This window comes from Numida meleagris, chromosome 2, assembly GCF_002078875.1.
Source record: "Numida meleagris isolate 19003 breed g44 Domestic line chromosome 2, NumMel1.0, whole genome shotgun sequence".
NCBI lineage: Eukaryota > Metazoa > Chordata > Aves > Galliformes > Numididae > Numida > Numida meleagris.
The window spans coordinates 136,469,569-136,486,226 of NC_034410.1; the positions used below are offsets into that span (position 1 = coordinate 136,469,569).

General features: G+C 45.8%; 1 protein-coding gene and 1 long non-coding RNA gene across 2 annotated transcripts; one reads left to right on the top strand and one right to left on the bottom strand.

The window, feature by feature from the left end:
- Window positions 8,750-13,222, top strand: LOC110395195. Its single transcript, XR_002436249.1, has 4 exons — window positions 8,750-9,431; window positions 10,612-10,839; window positions 12,652-12,780; window positions 13,065-13,222. It is a non-coding gene; the product is annotated as an uncharacterized LOC110395195 (long non-coding RNA).
- Window positions 10,827-16,614, bottom strand: KLHL38 (kelch like family member 38). The gene is made up of 3 exons (XM_021389366.1): window positions 14,923-16,614; window positions 13,392-13,497; window positions 10,827-11,743 (listed from the first exon to the last, which is right to left on the bottom strand). Exons 1-3 carry the CDS (start codon window positions 16,270-16,272, stop codon window positions 11,457-11,459), a joined length of 1,743 nt encoding a protein of 580 aa, XP_021245041.1. The 5' UTR covers window positions 16,273-16,614; the 3' UTR covers window positions 10,827-11,456.

The following is a 16,658-nucleotide window of genomic DNA, read 5'->3' on the forward strand; positions in this document are numbered from 1 at the left end:
CCCATGTCCCCAGACATGCTGTGCAGGTCCTTTGCAGGGGTTGCTCTCAGCACCTTGTGGCACTCAGCTCTGCTTGTTCGTGGTGGGTGCCATGGAGGAAGCCACCTGTTGCTGTAAATCTGGTGGCGTTTCCTCGTCTCTTCTGCATCCCCTTTCAATTGCTGTAACTACATCTGTGTGACCTGTTCTGTCCTGCTATGTAGAAACTTGGGCAGTCACACGGGGACATGTGGGGTAACTTGTACTCCCCTGACCCTGTAATTATAGAAGGGTCAGTTTATTTCCAGAAAGTATAGCTTACGTATGGTTTTCCTTTCATTATTTTGGATGGAGCGACCTGTCGGCTAGAAAGGCTCTGCTTGTTCCCTGCAGCAACAGCGAGTAAATACCTGACCTATTTAGAAAAACATAAAGGAAACAATACAGACCTGGAGAAATCTTTGGATGCAAGATGCTTGCTGAACTGTGTGTGACCCTCTGAAGAGCAACATTAGCTTAAAATATTAGTACATGTTATTTAGTGAAGATAAAAGAATATTAGAGAAAATATACAAGGCTTGAGGTCAGAGGTTCCTGTGCAGTCCATTTCCCATTGAAATCAAGTGGCCAAAATGAAGAGGTCAGCAGGAGTTTGCTTGAATTTGGATTGAGAGAAAACAAGGAAAGCTCTTTGCTCACTCCAGGGAGTGCTGTTATCAAGAAGATCTCATCATAACAGAACAAGGCCAGGATTTTCAAAATTAATTAATTGGTTTGCTTGCTTCTCTTGAAATGGGCAGAGCAGAGCAGCTTTTGGGAAGGTGTGAGAAGCCATTGAGCACCATGGAGACCCATGCTTATCCTAGAAGTATTAGCCTTGAGCTAATACTGCGTGTGCTTTGCAGTATTTGACCCACCTACTGTCAGATCAAACCCCAGGGGATAAATTAGGGAATTTTGACATGGGTGAGCGTGAAGTCTTTCCTTTTGCCATCTTGAGCATCTGTGCCCTGCATCCTTTTTTTGTGCCAAGACAGGCACATAGTGTCCAAAGAATGGAGATGCCTCATGTAAGTTTTAAGATTTCAGGATGCACTAAGCTCACCAGTGCAGGTGGTGAGTGCAGAGGCCTCAGGAGTGGTGCCTGGAAGACAAAGCTGAAGGACTCCTGCAGTTCACAAATGCTACTTTGGAACTGGATAGTTGAGTACTGCCAGTTCCTAGAATCAGCTTAAAGTTAATGGAGTGATGGCAGATGCCCAAACATCCTCACAATCCTCTGTTTGCAGGCAGTTTTCATCACAGTACAGACAAAATAAAGTGGTTTTTAAAAGCAACACACCCTGCAGGTCTCTGTCCTCGCCACTGACTATATGAAATTTAAGCAACCAAAAAAGAAAGGGGGAGGGAGTGAATTCTTATAAATAACGTAATTGGATAACCTTGAAAGTGTCAAAAATGTGTGAGACTTTGATACATTTTTATCCTTTTAAAATGAAACAGATGCTGAGGGGAGGCTATCATAAGGCATCTCAGAAAGGCTGGTGCAAAATACTGAAATAGCTGAAATATTTGCTTCTTCCGAGAGGAAAGCAACGAACGGGCTCCCCAGGGCAGTGGGCACGGCCCCGAGCTGCCGGAGTTCATGGAGCATTCGGACAATGCTCAGACAGTGGCTTGAATTTTGGGTGGTGCTGGGGTGGAGCCAGGAGTTGGACTCGATGATCCTTATGGGTCCCTTCCAATTCAGGATATTTTATGATTTTCCGTTAATGTGAATTTTGAAATAAGGTTTCAGACGGCTTCAAATGGACGCTTTTCACATCCAGGGACATGGTGAGAGACTGCTAGCTTACGTGAGAGATTGCCTCCAGGCAGAAGAGCCATTGCTTAAGTGACAGCGTTACTACTCCCTAGGCATGACACTATATGTGTTCAGGTTCTTCTCATAAGGCCCATTCTTCTCCTGAAGGGTCTGTAACTCCATATTTAATCCATTCTTGATTTCAGTGGAGGGCAGTGTACAGAAACAAATTGTAACAAAAGAAGGTGGGGGCTAACTTCAGCTCTATTATTTAGAAAAGGTAATTTTCTAGCATCGGTAATCTTTAAAAGAGCATTTATTATTTTTTGGCAGCCTCACTCAGAATCCGACCTCCACTCATTTTATGCCCCTCAGTATTTATCCAGCAGATCATCAGTTCGTGTAAGTGCATCGTGATGTTCATTTAAGAGCACAGTGTTCTGTTACTGTAGGTGTGGTTACTTCGTGAATAGCAGATAGCTGCAGTGGGACAGTGCAGAAGCTGCCTTTGGCAGTTCATGAGATACAGCATTTTTTCAGGCTTTAGAGGATTTGTTTGCAATACCTCTGTGGGGTGGGTAGCATCCTTATTTTAATGGGGTGGCAATGGAGGCAGAAAAGAAGTGACATAGTTTGCTTATGATCACACGGCAAATCCTTTCTCACTTGACTGCCACCTAACTCTGCTGCTGATGTACACTGAGAAACTAACTCTCGTGTCCACTAGTGACAACAGGAGTGAAGTATGAAATATGGTAAGAAATGGATGTCAGGAGAATCCCATCTGTTCACCAGGCATTGGGATCGAGGTCTGTCTCCCTAGGGATGCTTTGCACTCTCCTGAAAACATAACCTAATCCCATGAGCGGATAAGAGGCCAGACAGTGAGGATAATGTGCTCTTGAGCTTCTGGCTCCTTTGACTCCTTCCCTGTCTTGGACAAACCTCCTCTCTCTCTGAGCAGTTAACTGAGCACAAATCTCAGTATTCTCCTCCCTATAGTTTATTATGAATTTATTCGGAAAAAATCCAATCCCTTCAGCTATGAAAATCACCCTCATTTGGCTATAAATAGTTTTAACCTCTTAAACTGTGTCAGATGCTGCTGATTCACCAATCTGATCTAGATCTTCAGATGTTCTCTGCTCCTGCAGCTCCAGGGCAAGTGACTCATGCTGTCTGCAAGTGCAATATCCCGCTGAGCCTGGCAGAACCACGATTCTGCTGACAGTGTCTGCAGATTTCTACTGAAACCTGGGTAAGGGATTTTCTCCAGATCAAGGTGAGCTCGCCAGCATCCTGCAGCCCCACACGCTGTATTGTATTTACATGAAAATCCATGTATTTGCACTGGTCCAGCCACAGATCAGCATAGGAAAAACATGTTATAGAATCAAAGAAATATGATTAAGGCAAAACCCAACTGATACGTGCAATCACTTCCCCAGCTGCATTTCCATAGCAAGCCTAGCAAGGTTTGTCTGTACTGCCTATCATCTTATGTTTGAAATCACCTTGGAAATCTGAAAGAGAAATGCCAAAGTATTTTCAGTCAATCTAAATGGTTTTTATAGTTTGTATCTGAAAATCAGAGAGCCTTAAGCTGGCTGAGTGTTCCCTCCTCACTCTGTAAAGCATTTATTCTTAAAAGCAGGAAAAATTCACATTCTCAGGGTTTTTTTTTGCTGGCTCCTGGAGCTGTCCCAATCCTTCTGCTACCTTTATTGGGGAAGGGGAATATCTGGATGTTGAAAAGCTGCAAAAAAAGCTCTTCTCCTATATATGTTTTAGGGTGATGATGTTCTTCCAGCTGCAGGGCACCTGGAGACATAAGAGGATTGTGTTAGCTGATGCCTTGCCACCACTTGTTCCATGCTTCCCTGGGCCTCAGCTCTTGTCTGGTCACATTTGTGTGCTGATCTGTGGGCAGGTCAGCGTGCCAGGAAGCCACTGGGAAGAGCTAAATTTTATCTCAGGTATACTGCAGTTATCCAGGTTAAGGTGTAAGGTGTTGCTCTTGCCTAATGAATGAGCTGGACACTCTGAAACTCTGGGTGATAACACTCTGAGGATCACCTGCGTTCTCTGCTCTGCATCCCTTGTAAAATCTGTAGGGTAAAGACTATTGTATTTTACATTGCTATCATAAGTAATGGACTCTTGGCTTGAAAACCATGATTGACTGTGCATGTCATGCTTTATGCCTTTAAAAACATAAGATAAAGCTTGGAAGGGCAAACACAGTTTTGGCTTCTCTGTCATTTACATTTCAGTCCACAGGCAGCCCTTGACAGGAGAAGAAACTGGCTACTTCTACTGACATTTGTTTGAAGTTATCATGAGCAAAATGACAACTCTTGTAAGTTCTAAACAGAGTTTCTCATCTAGAAGCTTTTGGGACTTAAGTCAGCTCTTCTCAAGCCCAAGTATTGCTTTCTTACAAAAAGGACTGAATTCTTCCTTAAATATCACAGTGTGGTGAAGGACATCCACAGGACTTCTCTGTTTTCACAGAATCATAGAATCATTTGGGCTGGAAAAGACCTTCATGATCATCAGCTCCAACCATCAGCCTGACCTACTGAGTCCCACCACTAAATCATGTCCTTGTTCAAGGCTTGAGCTGCTGCCTGGTTAAGCTGCTGAGAGTCTTCTCCTTAGGATGCCCTGTCTGTCTATGCATGTACTGCTTGCATGAGCTGAAGTTTGTTCATGCTGCGGGTGGGGAAATTTGGGATCCTATTCATGGTTACTCCATGTGCAAGCTCCCTTGAAAGGGGGACCAGGGTGGAAGTGTGGCCTAAAGCCCACAGCTGTGGGCACCATAGACACAACCTGGGTGACAAGAAGTCCTTCCAGGCCTTTGCACAGGACAAACCCTGGGAAAACACCTGGCAATGGCAGCAGGAACATTTGTTCTCTGCTATTGGTGTCCTATCTGTGAACCTCAGTGCGGAGCAGTGGAGTCTCCTCCAGGGCTCAGCCCTTTGCTTGCCCCCAGGGGATGCCATCCTGCCAGGTGGCAGAGGGCAATGGCCACTCATGCCCTGATGCCCTGAACTGGTTTCCCGTGTCACATTTGATAATGCTGCTTGTGCCAAAGGCAGAATTTTCCTGACAGGGGCCACGCTCTGTAGTGCTCAGGCTGTCTGTAAGAGTAAGAGCCCTGCCCGGGGAACAGATAAACAGAACAATGTTTGAGCCTCTGGTACTCTTTAAAGTCATTTTCTGGGAAACGTTATGTGTCATAACAACATAAAGCAGGCATATTTCCCTTGCTTTCGATCTGCCTGGTGCCAGGGTCTACATCATTTCAGCACTGAAACAGATCCAGCAAGTTCGTGGTAACTTTGCTCTCCCCAGAGCTGCCTCTTTTGCCCCCCTGGTTTGTACTTGCCTTTTGCCTTGCAGCAGCTTTCCTCACCCCTGTCAGGGAACATCACATCTGTTATGGTTAATATCTCATTTTCACGGGAAGCCCTTGGGAACTGAGCCCTTATCTCCACATACCATACACATCAAAACCATTTAATCAACCCTATTAATTCCAGGGCTGGCTGCTGATCTGGATAAAACACTGTGCTTTCCCAGCACCAAAGGTTTATAGCCAAGCTGCACATTTCAGCAGCTTCCATACAGATTTCTCACTGCTCCTCGGGGCTGGACACAATCACCCACTGTCCCCCTGCTTCTGTAGAAAGGCGTCTGGACTTTGCAGTAAGGGTCAGGTTGATTTTGGTTGTTTTTCCAGACGTGGAGCATCCCACTAGCTTGAAAACTGGGGTTTTAAAAGGAGTTGAGAGTCCCTGGTGCCATTCTCTGCAGTCCTGGGGGGGTCACTGCCACTTCAGGGCACTTGCAGAGCACATCTGCTCAGAATTTTGGCCTAAGAATGTGCAGGAGGTGGGAGAAACTTCATCAAGGAGCCAAGACCAGGGGAAATTGTTCCTTGAGGCTGAGGCATCAGTGAAGCTGAGGAAGGGGATGTGCCTCTGACCTGATCCAGTGTGTCTGCTTTAGGGATGTATGGTGGAATGTGGCTCATTCAACAAGACCCAGAGACAGTCTTAGGAAGACTGCATATGGGAGGACTGGCTAAAGGAGGATGGGTTATGGGTATCTCCTGACCAGATGAAGAGGTGGATCAGTTTCTGCCACCTTTCCGCACCTCCAGCAGTATTTCACCTCCAGCCTAAAGCATCTCCAACAGCTGTGAGGATGCCTTGTGATTACAACACTGCAAGGTATGCAGCTAAAGGCTTGGGACTTCTCGAGACGTGCTGCTCCTTGCTTTTCTCGGAAAGGGTTCTTGCAACAAAAAAGCAACAGAGGCAAACAAAGCCACACGGCAAAATGACAAGCGGCAGCTGGAGCACGTGGGCAGCCCACGGAGTGACAGGGCAGTTGGGCTCCTTGCTTCTCTGCTGCTGTTTTGGAAACCTCAGTAAACAGAAGAGCCCAGATCAATCTCAGTGCTCTGGCACAAACTCCCATTGGGTTCAGTGGCAAAGCCTGAGATACCCACTCCTTCCTATGCATCGTGCACAAGCTAGTCTGAAAAAGCTGCTGAAAACACCATTGGCAGCCCGCTAGTTAGCAGGTCTCAGCTTGTTGCACCAAGGAATTTGTGCTCATTTGTGCCACGAAGAATATGAGCGTTTAACGTCTGTGGGGGAGCTGGAAAAAAGAAAGTATGGATGTTTATATTTTGAAAAAAGGGACTGTTTTTGCCACTCTCAATTATTAATGTCTCTCAGGTCAGGCTAAGGAACAACGCCAGGGATAAGTTACCCCGTGTACTATTCAGATATGCTCTCCTCAACTGTTTCCTTCTCAGCTAGGGGATTCACCTCGCAGTGAACTCCTTGGCAGTTGGAAAAAAAGACCGATGGAGGCTGAACTCGGTGTGCCCGTTTATTTATGCAGCAACAGCTTTTCTACTTTGTCAGGTGTGTTTAATCAAAAAGAAGCAGGAAATGCATTATAATTATAAACACATATTAGTGCACAAGCAAAAGGCTGCCCTTGGAAAGGATTGCATTGTTTGAGAAATGGTTACAGTGAAAAAACACAGGCTTAACCTATGGAGCTCTTTGCTAAGATCAAAGCGGTGCTGCCTACTGCCATGAGCTGTCTGGGTGGTGGGGTTCAGCTGTGGGCTTCCAGCAAGGGAAGTGGAAGAGAGTTAAAAAGAAAGTGCTATCATCTTTCTTTTTTCTTTTGCCTGAAACGCTTTCCCTAGTCTAAAAAATGACTCAAACATTAAATATTTGCTGTTAAAATTAATGGAATTAGTGAAGATTCCAGCTGAGAACACAATAATTAGGGCCTGGTCCAAAGCCCATGGAGAAACTCATTGTTTTCAGCAGGATCTGGCTTAGGGCCCTGATGAGACAAAGCGAAGATGGAGTCAAGGCACACCCCTGGGACAGCTTGGATCCCCTGCAGTCTTTCCATGTGACTGTGCCCAAACTTGCACACGTTCCTTAGTCCTGAGCATAACCAACCCCGAGCTGCTGCAAAAAGCAAATATCCTGCTGGGCTGCGTGGCTGGGTGTACTGTGGGTAGGATGCAGGAGGGATTCAATGCACTTCTTTGGCACCATAGTGCTGTGCTTAAAATAAAAAATAAAAAATAATACAGACAAACTGGAAATTGCCCAAGGGAGAGGAACAGAAATGATCGGAGGTCCAGAAACATTACTTATGAGGCAAGATTGAAAGGGCTGGGTTTGTTTAGTCTAGAGAATTCAAAGTGCTAATAAACTTTAAAAATGTAAAGAATGATGTGATCCCACAAAGGGTAATCAATTGCCCTTTATCTGTGTGGGGATAGCTGAATGTACAGCAAAAAAGATTTAGGTTGTTAAAAGCTGAGAGGTTAATAAAGCACTCTAGTATGTATGTTAGGGAGGGAGCAGAGTGTCTTTCATGGGAGATTTTCAAAGTGCTGGACATGTATGTGTGACAAGGGATCGGGTAACTTGCTGTCCCACAGAGCAGCCTCCTTTCAGACTCAAGTCCTACAGTTTCCATGACTTAGTGGCTGTCTTGGGGCACTCAGATAAGAGACCTTGGAAGTGATGAGTCTTCACAGCCCTCCTTGATTAGGAGCAAGCCAGCAGCTGCTCTGCCCTCCAAATCAAGGATCTTTTCTGAAAACCCTTTTTTTCCTTGGTTTCCACAGTCATTAAATAAAGAGCAATAAACACCTGCATCTGCATGAAGCCATGATCGTATTTGTGAAGTATCTTGCTTCCTTCCCATGGGGGATTCCCACTGAAGTGAACACTTGAATGCTCAAATATCAGGATGATGAGACCTCTGGAAAAGCACGTGATGACTCAGAAGGTGCTGAGGGTAGTGGTGGCCCTGCAGGCCCTGTTCAGGGAAGTCTCCTCCTGACACTGGAGGAAGGGTTGCCTTGCTGCCTCCTGCTAGTAGAGCTTTCACCCATAGCACCACTGGGCACAACAACTGCAAAGCGCTTGAGAGGGTACTAGATATTGCTCTGGGTGGACCAGGTGGTGGCCAGAGCCTGACCAGACAAGCAGCGTCCCTTCTCCCTGTAGCTCCAGCCCTGAGGCAATAGCCCTGCCCTGAAGGAATTGAGGGTGATGTGAGTTTCCTCAAGTGCCAGGGGAAGGATGCTGTGCTCAACACTGCTGTGACTGCTCCTTTTCTTTGCACTCCCTGTTTCCTGCCTAGTGTCAGTTGTGAGAGGTACTATTTGGTCCTTGTGTGAATACTGAGAAAATTGTTAGTTATATGATATGGGAATTAAGATCTGTCTGCTTCCAAGCATAAACCAGTGACTGTGACAATGATTTGCAAATACAGGGTTATGACCCCAAGTTGCCTTTTTTTTTTTTTCTCAGTTCTGGGTACAGTCACGAGCCTGGCAGGAATCTGTGTCAGCTAAAATGTGTGGCAATGACTGGCGTCTCCCAGAGTCTTTGAGCTGAGTGGGATCACAATAGGAAAGAGTTTGGGAAAGTGCCGCTGAGAGTTTAGGAATAAACAACTCCCATGGGCAGGCTGTCCATAATTGGCCATGACAAGGCTTCTTTCTCCAGAGAGCTGGAGCTGGCCTGTGAGGAAGCAGAATGAATCACTGCTTTGGTCCAATTTGGCAAGTGCCGTGATTTAGCCCTGCTTTGCACGGGAGGAGATGATGATACAGACTGAAAGGCAGGAGAAATGTAGCCAAAGGCTTCCAAGCTGGGAGATGAGTTTGGGTTCCCGCTCATTTCTTGTCGGTTTACTCAGATCCTTAGAAAGAAACCCAGGCAAAAACCACTGATACAAAACAGTTCTCTTTATCAACAATGTAGAGGAGACAATGGGGACTCCTCAACACAAAGCTCATACAAACAAGAATAAACATTTTATTTTGCATTGTTAAAATAGCATTCAATATATAAGACCTCCTTCCAACCCTCAGCTTTGTTAACTATTTCTGTTGACTTTCTGCTTCCGGATACAGATTTACAGGGGGATATCATAGAGGTTGGAACTGGTGTCCTGCAGCATGATAATGCCCACGTGGCTGTGCAGCCTTCTGTGAAGAGGAGGATTGAGTGTGGTTTCCTCAAGCTGCCCTGTGCCCTTGGAAAAGTCCCATCTTCTTCTGAATATGAGGAAAATGGTGTGTACTTTATGCCATTCCTTTTCTAGGTCATAGAATCATAGAATCGCTCAGGTTGGAAAGGACCTTCAAGATCATCAAGTTCAACCACAACCTAACCATACTGCGCTAACAACCCACTGCTAAATCATGTCCCTGAGCACCACATCCAAATGGTTTTTAAACACATTCAGGGAAGGTGACTCAACCACCTCCCTGGGGAGCCTGTTCCAGTGCTTAACAACCCTTTCTGTAAAGAAGTTTTTCCTGATATCCAACCTAAACCTCCCCTGGTGCAACTTGAGGCCATTTCCCCTTGTCCTGTCACCTGTCACCACTGAGAAGAGACCAGCCCCGCTCTCACTGCAATCACTTTTCAGGTATTTGATGGTGGTCCACAGGCCATTTGGGCCACAAAGATGATAAAGGGGCTAGAGCACCTCTCCTATGAGGAAAGGCTGAGTGACCTGGGTCTGTTCAGCCTTGAGAAAAGAAGACTCAGAGGAGATCTGATCAATGTTTATAAATATCTAAGGTGTGGGAGGCAAAGGGACGATGCCAGACTCTTTTCAGTGTTGCATGGCGATAGGACAAGAGGAAACAGCCGCAAACTGAAGCATAGGAAGTTCCGCCCAAATGTGCATAAGAACTTCTTCACAGTAAGGGTGATGGAGCACTGGAACAGGCTGCCCAGAGAGGTTGTGAAGTCTCTTTCTTTGGAGACGTTCAAGACCCGCCTGGACGCCTACCTGTGCAACCTGGTCTAGGGAGCCTGCTTTGGCAGGGGGGTTGGACTTGATGATTTCTAGAGGCCCCTTCCAGGGACCTCTACAATTCTGTGATTCTGTGATTCTGTATCACCAGAGCAATCTTAAAAGCTCCTTGCTATCTCAACAATCTTACCAAGCCTAACAAATCTGACAGCAGTTCACAGCCTGTTCAGTATCTGACGATTAATCCCCTCCCAAAAAAATATTGGCAGAACCCCATAAAAATATTGGTGGAGCCAGAGCTGCTTTGCCAAGTGGCAGACTTAGGTTTGCTCTTCTTGGAAAGCTGGTTTCCTGTCACTGGCATTGTCTCATCACTGCTTTCCAGTGGTTTGGAGAGAGGAGAAAGGGAAAAAAATGTTCCACCCAAATACATCATCTCTTTTACATCTCTTTTCCTCCATGTGCTCCCTTGTTATTTCTGATTTCAGGAATACCGTCAGCTGAAGATCTTCCTAACCAACCCCACTTCTATCCCCAGTGCAAAGGAAGAAGGAAGCTTCCTTCAAAGCAAGATCCTTCCAAAAAGAAGCCACAGATAATCTTTATTTCCATTGTCCCTTCTCCTGCTCCTTCGGAGAGCAGGCAGATGAAACAAAAATCTTCACTGAAACATGAAAGAGAGGTAGCTCAAGAAAATCAAATCTGCTTCTTGTAATGTAAGCATTCAGATCAAAGCATCAGCCTTTTTCTATTTCTTTATATCAATATTCTATTGATAATAAAAACATTAAAAGTGTCTATCTTATAATATGTTTACTGCTAATGCAGACAGATGCTTCCAGGCCAGCTGCACATTCAGAGCTTGGGACTTTCAAATGTTGCTGCCACTGGAAATAGAAAGCTTGGTCAGCTCCAAGTAGCAAAGGGCCATGACACGCAGCTGAGTTGTTCTATTTCTTTGCATGCTAACATAAATGCAGGTTGCCTAGACTTTACTTCCTCTGGAGGTATCAGCTCTCCTATCTACCTTTCACTTCGAAGTCTTCACAAGGCTAAATCCTGCACCAGGTTCCTACACAGTAATTTTTCCCTGGCTAAGATTCTGGGTAAGGCCTGAAGGCTGGACTTCAGCAGTAGCACACGCAGTACTGGTCACATGAATATGGCATGAGCATGAAGATCATGATCTTTCTGGCAGGGTATTTGGGGAATGACCAACCCCACTAGGACCTTCAAGAACAAGAGTTGGTGGGACTCCAGGAGGATTCCCCATGCTCTGTGCAGAGCAAGGAGGAGGAAAACAACAAACATCCTGGGAAGCACCAAATGTCATTCAGAGAAGGTTAGAACAGGGTACACACTGGAGTGTAAGGCACCCATGATCAAAGAGTTTGTGTGGCAGTTTTCCCTTTGGTGTCCATGTGTCGGTCTCTGGGTCATAGCAGTCCAAGGAATCTGAGTCTTCGATGACATTGTCCACAGTGAGACATCGTCCTCCTGTAACATACAGCTTGTTCTTGATGACAGTGGCCCCGTGATGCATTCGCCTGTCCCTCATGTCTGCACATTTGACAAACTTGTTGCCTTTTGTATCATAAGCAATTATTCTCCGAGTGTACCCTAAATGAACAGATGGAGATAGAAGAGTCAGATGAGAATTCAGGTTAGTGGCTCAGTTTATACTGGTACATAATTTGGCAGAACTAAGATATCTAAGATGGGAAGTAATGATCTGTCACAAAACTGTTTGCCTGTCTACCTTCTTGTATGTCTTCATCCTGTGTCCTGTCACCTTGGCAGCTAAGGCTCAGTGAGCACCGGTGGCAGTCCACCTATTGAACACTCTGGGAGCTTTCAGTTTTCCATATGCACTGTCAGAAGTCCTCAAGGATTTATCTTTACCCAAAAGGCTCCTAGAGCTTCACTTAGAAATACAGAAACCAATGGCATGTGGGAAGCCAGAAAGGACAGGAGGAGCAACGATGCCTTGTTGGGTTGGAGTTGTAGCTGTGTGCCAAATGGAGCTGCGTACTCGACAGTGTGGTCTCACTGCTGCTCACTCCGTTCCTATACCCTCCATGTCACTTCTGTGTTGGCCACCATACTGGCAGCCCGATGGTTGGCTCTTCCACTGAGGGGGTGGTTCAACCTCACATCACTGAGAGGTAGGGGCTGGTATGGGTCCCATCGCCCTAGAGGAATGGAGGTGTGAAGTTTGTTCCCCAGCAGTAGCTTGTCTATGTATCTCTTGTCTATGTAGATAATCAAGAAAGCCCATGGTAAACAAACTGCTTTGGGCCTTGTTGTGCAGACGTTGAACCTACTTTCCCTAACCTGATATCATCAGCAGAAGACTTGGGTCAATAGATGCTCTTCAGATAAAAGGTGTGTTGCAAAGAGTAGCAGTAGCCTCTTGCAGGGAAACACACTGCTATTGAGTCCTGTGCTATACAGGTTCACTCCTCTGCTAATGCTTTTCTGTGTCTCATTCTCTCTTAAATAATCTAACACATACTTTCTCTTGCCAGACTGTGGTCAGGGAAGCTGCATTAAGGACTGTGGAGTGCCAGACTACCAACGAGATGTGATCTGTCAAAGTGCCATGGGCAGAAACTGATCATTGAGTTGAATAAGACACAGAAGTTTCTCCTCTCCAGGTATCTCGTGCCCCTCTTGGGACATTTCTCTGTTACCTCCAGGAGGCAGCTGCAGGAACAGTGGACCTCTCAGCTCTAGCACTGAGCCCTTTAGCCCATCCATCCCAACAAACTGTCCATGGCCTTGGGGTAACCATGCTCTTTGCCCTTCCAAGAAGAGCCATCAGGGAGGAACAGGCTGTGAGTTAGGAGGAGGAGGAACAGAGCCCTATGCCTTTTTTCTTCCTCTCTTTCTCTGCAGAGAAGTAACTCACATTGGCTTTTCCCCATTTTCCCCCACTTAGGTCCTGCTAAGAGAGTGAAAAGGTGCCTGTAGATAACTTGTCCCCACCACCTCGGTGGCCCTGAGACCCCATGAGAGGTGCGTATGGAGGCTGGGAATAATCCTCCTCTCTTTCACAAGTGCTACATGCTGTTGCAGCCCACACATGACTTTTGCTCCTGCAGCATGATAGCCAATGCTCAGCATCAACATTTCTCACTGCTGACATAGCTGGCTGCCATTCTGACCATCCCTGGCCAGAGCAGGGTCATCTTGAGCAGGAAGCATGCAAAATCCTGCAGGATCTGTACATGGGCAGGCAGGAGGGCGGGTAAAGCAGAGCCCTTACCTCCCACGATGATAATCTGGTCTCCAATCACAACAGCTGGTGCACAGACGTTCTTCACCACTCTGGTCTCCATCCGAAACCACATATTCCTGGAGACGTGGTAAACCTGACAAATAAATAAAGATGCACACACAGCTGCTTATGTTGCTTTTTGACTGGCAATTGTGATTACAGAGAAACTCAGGGTTTTTATTTTGTCTTAATGAATACAATCCACTGGCTTGAACTGCTGGGAATCTGAATTTTTACCCACCCCTTTTTTCTTAGTATGTACCCTTGGAAAGCATTTGTGTTCCCCAGGATTGTCTGCTCAGCACGCGCACTAGGGTAGAGTTTCTGTCATATGCAAGCCTCTTCACTGTGAGTCTTCCTATGGTCACTGAATTGCTGTGACTCCTGCCTAACACTCTCCCAAAACTCAGGTCACATCCCTTCATTTTCCAGTTTTTCTGTGTAGTCCTGCCTTCCTTCTCCATTTCCTGGGCAAACCAACTGCAGTTTCACCTAGCTCTGCTGGCAGTCTGTGTTTGCCCTGCTGCTATATTTGTGCTGGTGGCTGGTATGCACTCAGGTTGGCAAAGAGACTTGTTGATGGGACCTAGAGTGATATCTAAGTCATCAATTTGTGTGAGAAAAAGAACTGCTGCCAGATGATGATCAGTCAGTCATCTGTATGTGGGTGACACAAACTTTTATGTCACACCATCCGCTCCTTAGTACAGCAAATATCTTCAGGACATCTCCCCACATTGATAATCATGTTTCCTTTGCCTTGATAATTAAGTAGCATTATCATTGTAAAAAAGTATTGCTCAAGTGCTGGCTGCTGTCTTGGCTTTTAATGATGTTTCTTAATTAAACTACCTAAACCAGTGAAAAACACTCAAGTGGAAAGTAACATTGCATTGCTAAAGCATCAAATCAGATAAGGAAGGATTTAATGTCTTTTACCCTCCTAATATAGCTTAACTACCAAAAGCAGGCAGAGAGCCAGTAACATGTGGCAGACTTTTCACACAACTGTTTATGTGAAATAACTGTCAGTTTAAGCTTGGCCCTTTGATGAGTGAGAATCTAATTGCTCTAACGATCTCAAACTGGCACCTTTGCTGTCATTGCAAGGGAGCAGATGTGCAGCTGAGACCCCAGCTTAGCTGCAAGCTGGCCAACCATCAAGCATTGATTTGGGTGAGAGTGGTTATAGACATGGAGGTGGCCATGGGGTCAGTTATAGCTTGCCATAGCAGCATTCATGGGAGCTCCCAGGACCTCTGTAGGAAACTCTCCTATGACAGAGCCAGCCAGGAATGGCCTCAGGCCTTATGTCTGAAAAATACTCAGTGGGGAAAACGGAAGAATTGCGATGCTCCTTAGAGACAAGACTACCTTGAAGCAATGTGTCAATTCATCCCATCTGCTACTGCAGCTCACAATAAAGGTTTGTTTTGGGATTGATTTCTTCATCAAGGTGGTGATGAACCACTGACTACTTTAGGTAAAACTGCCTATGACGAGGAGGACTTACTGTTACCTGGATAAGCCGGACAGGGTTTTGCATAATGTCTTCTCCCCCAAAGAGGTACACCCTCTGGTCTTTGGCAGCAACAGCGGGGTGAAGGACAGCAACAGGCATGTTTGCCATGCTCTCGCAGGTGTTGTAGATGCTGTCATATCTTTCCACAGAATTCAGGATTTCTTGGTTTTCACCAATTCCACCAAATGATAAAATATAATTTTTATATGCCAGGCTTCTGTGGGAATAACGTGGAACTAGCATAGGCTCAACCAACCTCCACTGATTGAGTTTGAGGGAGTAAATGTAAATATTATCGCTGACTGGATTTTTCTTATTGCTAACAGGCATCCCTCCAAGCACATAAATATTACTGTGTAAGCTCACTGCAGATGCTTTGTACAGGCGTACGGGAAGTTTGGCCAGGCTTAGCCATTGGTCGGTCTTGTCATCATAGAGCAGAACATCCCTTGTGGTTTGCTGGTTGTCCTTCCTGCCCCCGATGATGATGAGGAACTCTTGGTTGGAGTATCTGCGAGGAACATGCACCATTGGCTTGATGTCAGGTGCACTGGTGCTGTACAAGGAAAACATCTGTCTCCGGGCTGACTCGAGAATACTCCTGCAAGTGGGTGAAGACTGAACAAGGGAGTCATTGGCAATGAAATGGAAGAGGAAAGTTGGATGGACATACTGAAGCCGGACCTTCTTGAACAAGTCTTGGATGTAGCGTTGTCTTGCCTGGAGGTCATGTCGGATCCAGACCATCAGTGTCTCAAAGACCTGCTCCTCCTCCCCACAGAGCTCATCATCCCCAAGGTAATCGAGGAGCTCCAAAGGACAGAGGTCCTTCAGGTCCTCAGAAGAGGCCACTTCAGGAAAACATTTCAAAGCCATAGCCTTGGCTTTCTTATTCAGGCTTTGGCAGTTTAAGATTTTTGCCAGTCTGATCATGCTTAGACAATTGTCAGGAGTCAGCTTATCTTGGAGGTAGTCAGAGCAGGCCTCAAACAGCTTAGCGTACTGCAGCATGGACGCTGTCTCCAAGAGGTATAAGACATTCTCAGCAGATATGAGAATCTCCCCTGTGTAAACGTAAAGGATAATCTGGTCCAAAATTTCAGCATCAACACCCTTCAGGGTGACTGTGGCCTGTTGACTCTCTTTGAAGTTGTTACAGAACATCGCCTTGAAGTATGGGCTGCTGGCAGCCAGCACGTTTCGATGGCAGGGGACTTCAAAGCCCCCAGAGCAGAGGGTAACATCAGTCAGCATCCCGCTCTGCCGCAGCGCGTTCAGCTGCCTCAGCAGTTCGGAGGAGAAGTCCTGGTCTTTGAAGAGAAACTCCTCAGCAGATCTCTCCTCCATAGCAAAGAGAGAGATGAAGTCTGGACTTGGCAGAAAAAAAACAAATTCTTAGCAGCTTTTGTAGAAATATCCAGCTCCAAGGGAACGAATCAGGGCTTTGATGTTGCTCTAAATATTCATTCGCTGTTATGCATAAAAATGGAACATGGGTTAAGCACAGTGGGAAAGTAATAAAGAAGCTAAAAGGTCACAAAGACCCTTTAAAATTTTTATAAATTTATCGGATAGATTGCAACTCTAGGGTCAGCATTGCCTGTGTCTCTGGCAAGAAGCAAAAGCACTGAAGTTATCTCACTGATTTGGGATGAAAGCTGAACGGCTGAAGCAACGGGGAGGTTCATTTTAATCATGTCGAATAAATGCGCTTGGACATTTATTCACTATTT